Here is a 6,644-nt window from a genome sequence, read left to right as displayed (position 1 = left end):
ATACAAAAACCTGTAAGGAAGACTTAATAGCAAAAAGGTACTATAAAAGAACTCCACCTTGCAGTTTTCATTAAAGCTATAAACAAATCACAGAGAGAATCAATGTGGAGCTCATATCAAACTGAACTCTGCAGTTGCAAATATTTTCTTTGTAGGCCACACACATTCCAAGACAGACAAATTCAGAATTTACTCTATTTGACCTTTCTAAAGCCACACCAGGACTACCACCCAAGGATAAACCCAGTACTCCATCATGACATAATACCTTTTTTATTACAATATCCAAAAAGCTGAGTACGCAAGATTTTGAGATCTCAAGATCCCTTCTTCAATCTCAGGAGTGTGCCATCTAAAGTCTGTATATTTAAACCATAAAGGAGTTTAAATGTAAAGAAAAGAGAAAAAAAGCATTTTCTTCATAAACATTCTGTGTGTCTCTTCCTACCAATCACACCATCCTCTGTAAAACCTGAAGATTCCTTTCTGTAAAGCAAATATATATATAGTGTTGGTAGCCCACCCCACCCTGTCCCCTGATCAGTTTTTATTAATCTTCTGTATTAGTGTCAACAATCAGCTACAGATACATATTACTTTGAGAATTAAATACATAATTGTTTAATTCAAACAAGCAGAAGGGCAAGAGGAAAAAAGCATTATGTGGATGGCACATTTGGTTGTAGATTACCAGAACATTCAGTCTTTACAATTCAGTGATTCTCTCTTTAGTAATCAACTTTCAAATAAAATTTCTCTTTGTTGCAATTACAGACCAAAATACACTAGATAGTTTTCTTTTACTACAATCTTACCATAGTAGTTTAAGAAGTACTATTACAAAACGCTTTAATTAGTGTACTCTTTGCAAAGAGTCAGAGAGGCAATGTAATAGCAGAGTACAGTGTAAAGAGTGCTTCTAGGAACTAGGAGTTTTTGTAATACACTACCTGGTAAGCAATATAGCTACAGAACTCACAGCCACAACTGTTATGTCTACTATATCTCACTTACTTAGCTGCAGCCTCAGTGCATTCAAACTGTGCCCGATGTCTCTTAATGAAGAGTTCTGTCTGTCTGCGTGAGCAATTTGAACAGGTTAACACTGGGTTGAATTGCAAACCCCCCTCCTTTATCCGAGCTAAGTATGTAAACGTACACAGAAGAGGGGAATTTAGAACTCGGACATGGAAGTGAGTGCTTACAATGGCCACAAAGGTGAACTTCTCAACCTGAAGGGAGGTGATCTGAGATTAACAGAACTGAAACACAAAAGTAGGCAAACGAAAAAGGACAAATAACAACCAACAGAGCAAACACGTTAGAAAGAGCCTACTCTTTAAGCCTGTTTCGGATATTGCTCTGCTCTATAAAAGTGATTTTAGGACCTAAGGCTTGGAAGTTAGAAGAGGCCTGGGTGGCCAAGTCCATCTTCATCGTCACTGAAGTGCTTTCACAAGATATAGCTTTTCCCCGTGTTCACTGGTGAAGATGGGAGCCTTTTTGTAGTGTTCCACCAACTCATCCATAGTATTAAAGCGACGCTGCCCAATACAATAGACATTGTCCACGAGCTGCACCTTGAAATGTTTGTTCTTCCCCGATGCCTTTAGAGATACTGAGAAGTCACTGGGCTGTTGAGAAGAATTCAAAGAGAAAAAAAAGAGTTACATAAAAGCGAACAAAAAGAAGGTACAGTATGGTGGTTTCAGGAACAAACTGAAACATAGTTGACAATGTAATTTGTGCTAGTCTTTGTTCCACAGCTCAGTGCCTTAGCTACTTAAGAAACCCAATAGTCTATTATTCAATAAATAATTGCCACTGTTATTAACGTGCACAGTTAAGTCATTTAAGTGAAGCTCCCCAGATGCATAGTCTGAAGCTGCCAATTACATGACTAAATTGCAAATATTATCTTAGCTCCTCCATGCAGAAGCACGAGAATGTCAAGGAGAAGAGAAAAACTTTCATCATTTTTGTTTCTTTGCTTGAGAGCCCTGGAGAAAGCTATTATTGCTGTACTGCTTGGGTGAGATGAAGCAAACTCCCTGTATCATTTCTCTAATTATTATTATTTTTTATTATTTTTTGAGCTGTGACCACTAGAGGGCCATTTTTGCATTGTATTGCAAAAGAAAAAAAAAAATCAGAAAAGATGTCTTTATCTTCATCCCCACATGTATGGGAAATATTGTCTTCTACCACACACACCTCTTTCTTAATAAGATAAAGCTACAGAACAAAAATACAGAACAAACCACACCATCAGACACCAGCCACGAAAGACAAATTTAAACACTAATTAAATTATCCAGAATAGAGCAATTTTGCATGATAAATCTTGATAAATCTTTTAGTCTTGGTGAGTGGCTGCTTTCAGAAGGCTGCAATCAGAACAGGCAGGACACGAGCCCACCATCCATCCTACACCAAACACAGCTGGCAGCATTGAGAACCAGATCACTGCTTTCAGTCAAAAAAGCAAAACCCATGAGGGAGCACTCGGTTCACAGTATGATGCACAAGCTCTACCCCAGCACAGCTGCAACACTGCGGGGGAGTGGGAACCTCCCAGTGTCAACACAGTCGCCAGCTCTGCTTTGGGAAGATGTGCTGGGTGCCTTGTACACACTGGAGTATCTATCCAAAGTGATCCGTTTTCTTTTCCTGGAGCAATGTGGGTCTCTGCCACACATATCCTCCACATCCTGTGCTGGCCCAAATCCTGTACCCTGAATCTCACCTGTTTTAATGTTGATACCTTCTCTTCCTTCTCCATCCTACTTCATTCACGCTGCTAAAAAACAATTAAAAACCTGGCAGCATCTAGCTGAACCTCCTGGATCTGCATAACCTCGGCATAGAGGGCTGTGCCAGTCAGCCCTGGCACAGAGCCTGTACTTCAGCAGACATCTTCCTACTCCTAATGAACAGTCAAAGGGTAATGAAAAATCTAGAAGCACAGGTCTGCACAAGAACAGCTCTGAACACATCCCAGGGTGCAGGACTTGCTGCAGGGAAGATCAAGGCATGAGTTCTGAGCTTGAGCCACCTTGCAGCTCCACAGAATCCTTCAAAGGGACAGCATGGGGACAAGTACTGCAGGACAGGCTGCTTGAGGTGCAGAAAACAAGATCAAGTCTTGTTGAGCAAATTCTGAGGCTTCTGACGATAAGCCTCTGTTGAGTGAAAATATCTTTTCCTATTTCTAAAAACAAAAGTCTTTATGACATGGGTTAAAAATGGAAATCATCACTTTGCGTTTCACAAAGTTTTAATGCTTTTCTGCTAAAGCACACTTGTTTACAGCACATCAATATAATGAGTTTTCAAAGTTCCTGGTACTTGCTAAGTATCATCACCTTCAGCAGGATTCAGTACTGACAGAGGTGCTGGTTCTGGACCTCTGTCCCAAGCACTGGCCATACTTAGTCATGAAGTGGTCTACACAACACCACAAATACGTTTCCCATCACTTTAGTTACGAGCTTTTGTGAATGGTCATTTTTCTGAACTACGGTCCATTTTTTCAGCCTCAGAGCTGCTCGTTAGATTCGTGCATAAAGAGGAGACATCAGTATTGCTTATCTTCTCCAGAATATATGTTACAAAGTTTACCCTTTTCATGATCTAATTCAGTTACAAAAATAGCGGAAAGGCTGATCTAAGTCTTTTGAGAGCCACCATCCGGTGCACGGAGATGGAAGAGCTTGAACAGCTGCTGCAGAAACCCTGAAACCCTTTATTGGCCTCAGATAAATAAATTCACCAGGAAGCAAGAACAAACAGCATGATCAACCAGACTTACAGCTACTTTTATTTTGGTATTTCCCCACTGTATCCAACATACAAGATGGTTAAAAAAAATCATTTTAAAAATATATCTGCAGATTAATTAGAGCTCTTAACATTACTGCTGGTTTGATGCAGCTTGAATTGGTTCCCTGCTGTCCTCCTTGGATTTGCTCCAACTCTGTTTATTTTATTTACTATTTAAGCTGTTCTATTTCAACTGCTGGCCTTTTTTTCCTCCCTTCTCCCTCTTAAATTAATTGCTGTATTTGTATGTTTGCACGCTAACTTTTCCAGGAATAAAAGCCTCACATGCCAGTAAGCAAAGGCACATCAGAAGTAAACTTTAATCTCAGAAACCTACAGAGTCGTTGATGACTCTGCCACAGAATCACAGAGCATAGCTTCATGGCAGGGAACCTTTGAATATTTCTGTGCTGCCATAATTGGGAAAGCCTCAATCTGAAGTCAAATCCATTCCTAAAAATGAAAATTGAAGATTGGCTGTTACACATTTGCAGTTCCTCGGTCCCCGTGTAAAATTCTTCAGAATCACTTCAGAAGCTTTTAATTCTTCCTTAATGACTAACACGACTGTGCCTACAGGTCATGGGAGACAACATGCAGGAATACATTCCTTCAGTTTTATTTCTTTCATCATTAAAACAGACCAAAAACTCTGTCATAAAGACAAGCTACGAAGGGATATGAGGGAAAATGAGGCAAATCAGGATAGAAAGTTCCCTCTTTAAAATCCCCATTTGACGATGGTGCAAGACCCTTTTACTTTAAGTGGCTTTGCTGGGAAAAATAATTCCCCTGAAAGCCTTTTACTGATCCCACAACTTAGTTTTTTATTTCAATCCAGTTTCACCCAGCACTGCCTTTCCTCTCTAGAAGATTTTGCCATTTTTCAGGTTATTCTGTGAGCCCAATCTAGGGCTTCCCAATTCCTTCAAGTTCCAAGCTCAGGTTTCCCCTAATCTTCCCTTCTGTTCAGCTACCTCAGCAACAGCAACAACAAAAACCCCAAAACACCACAACTCAAAGGTCTGCAAGTCAGGCTGGAAAGAACAATCTGGAAGGGTTAAAATTCCTTTATCTCATCCTATTTAGATACACACAAATATTCTATGTGACAACCAACATGCTCTCAAATCAACGTTAGGCAGGTCAGAAACATGAATTCTCTCCACTGGTCTTCAAGTACAGTCCTAATAAAATTTCTATTCTTCCATTTAAAATAACCCACTAGGCTATTTCCTGAAGCCTGTTCTCAAGGCTAAACTTACTCCTTCTCTCCACTGTAGCTGTCAATTACAGCATGTCACAGAATATGACGTTATGCAGTTTCTGAACAGTTGCCATATTTAATAGCTTCTATCCGAAGGATTAAAACTCAAGGAAAATATGGGACACCCTGAGAGCTACAGAATTACACCTCAAAAAGCATACAAGCTTTGCCTCCTTCCTCTGCTGGCACAATTTCTGGGCAAAGAACAGAGGAGCTAAATGAAGCCTCAGAGGACTGGCACAAGTCCAGCCACACCTACAATCCTCAATCACTGTAATGCACCTGCATTTCGTGGCAGCCCCCAATACCAACCCCTGCCACCCCAGGGAATGGTATTAAATTGATTGCCATGGGACTATTGGCATAACTTCCTAATGAATAACTGCTCTTGGAATGGTTCAAAGAAGTCACATCCCTTATTTTTGCTAATAAATGTGATTGGTTTGGGAAAAATAGCTGCCTCTCTGCTTCATGTGAGGACTGAACTTGTAAAGCAGTTTTTCTAACTAGATGCGCTCCACTTCAGTCTCCTCATTCACAGCTCCAAAATCTAAGGTTACATTATCTAGGTGCAATGGAGTTGGCAAAATCTATCAGTCAGTAACTGTGCCTGTTACATAAACTATGGGTTTAAATGGTTCAAACAGGTTTATGATGCTAAGAATAGTATTTCGTAATTAATGAAGCTAATCAGACGCTTAGCTACCCAACGGGGTTCATCTCAGGGTATTTCTCCATGTGGCAGCACCCATCCAACCTAAGTGTAACTGAGGATGGAATTCGTAGCTAAAGGAATCTAGCTGTGAGACCAACATTTGATAATCAAATTAAGAGAAATATCGTAAAATACTACATCTAGTACAGTTTTAAATGACAGTCTCCTCAATAAAGTGAATGCAGAATAACACAAAAACCCCTCACCTATGCAAATAGAGCTCTACGTAGCTCATTAATAAGCACAGATCTCAACGAAACGTAAGGAAAACTTTCCCAAGGGAGACTTCCCGTCATTCTAATGATAGAAGGCTACGAAAGCACCTAAAACTGCTCAGAGATGAAGCACGAGATTACCAGGACAACTCAATGTTTTATCTATGGGGCTTTTTTAGAATGGAATAACCCTTATACCTTCAGCTTTAACAGGTGGATTCATAACACAGTGCAAAGGCAAGTGCTGCCTAGTATAAAATTGAGCAAAACGAGAGAGCTAACAACTCTGCTCAGCCTGGTCTCTCCCATCAAGACCTTTGGCTCTCATGCTGCAGAGGCTCTTGATAACTTTTAGGCACAGCTTGAACAGCCTCTGCAGTTATGAGTGTGAAAAATGGCAACAGTCAAGAATTTAGGAGTTATTTCTAAAATCTCTGTTCTACCACAAGCTTGAAACATATCTTTGTTATTGCTTTCCTTTGATGCTATCGGGTATACTCACTAGCTTTTTAGATAATTCTTGGTACTTATGGAAAAAAAAAACAAACTAGGAATCCCCAGTGTTTTTATAATTAACGTGTATAAACAAATTACATGAGTATATGATATTTGAGTAAATTTTCTG

General features: G+C 39.8%; 1 protein-coding gene across 5 annotated transcripts in view; it reads right to left on the bottom strand.

The window, feature by feature from the left end:
- Positions 1-257: 257 nt before the first annotated feature.
- NCK2 (NCK adaptor protein 2) overlaps positions 258-6,644 on the bottom strand; it is an 84,533-nt gene continuing 78,146 nt past the window's right edge. For all 5 annotated transcript variants that reach the window (XM_085214655.1, XM_085214676.1, XM_085214680.1 and 2 more), the window contains one exon: positions 258-1,634. In XM_085214655.1, coding sequence (XP_085070781.1) covers positions 1,440-1,634 — 195 coding nt within the window. In that variant the 3' untranslated portion in view covers positions 258-1,439. The remainder of the gene's footprint in view (positions 1,635-6,644) is intronic.

This window comes from Meleagris gallopavo, chromosome 1 (assembly GCF_905368555.1).
Source record: "Meleagris gallopavo chromosome 1, MGAL_WU_HG_1.1, whole genome shotgun sequence".
NCBI lineage: Eukaryota > Metazoa > Chordata > Aves > Galliformes > Phasianidae > Meleagris > Meleagris gallopavo.
This window is presented reverse-complemented; position numbering and strand designations above follow the sequence as displayed.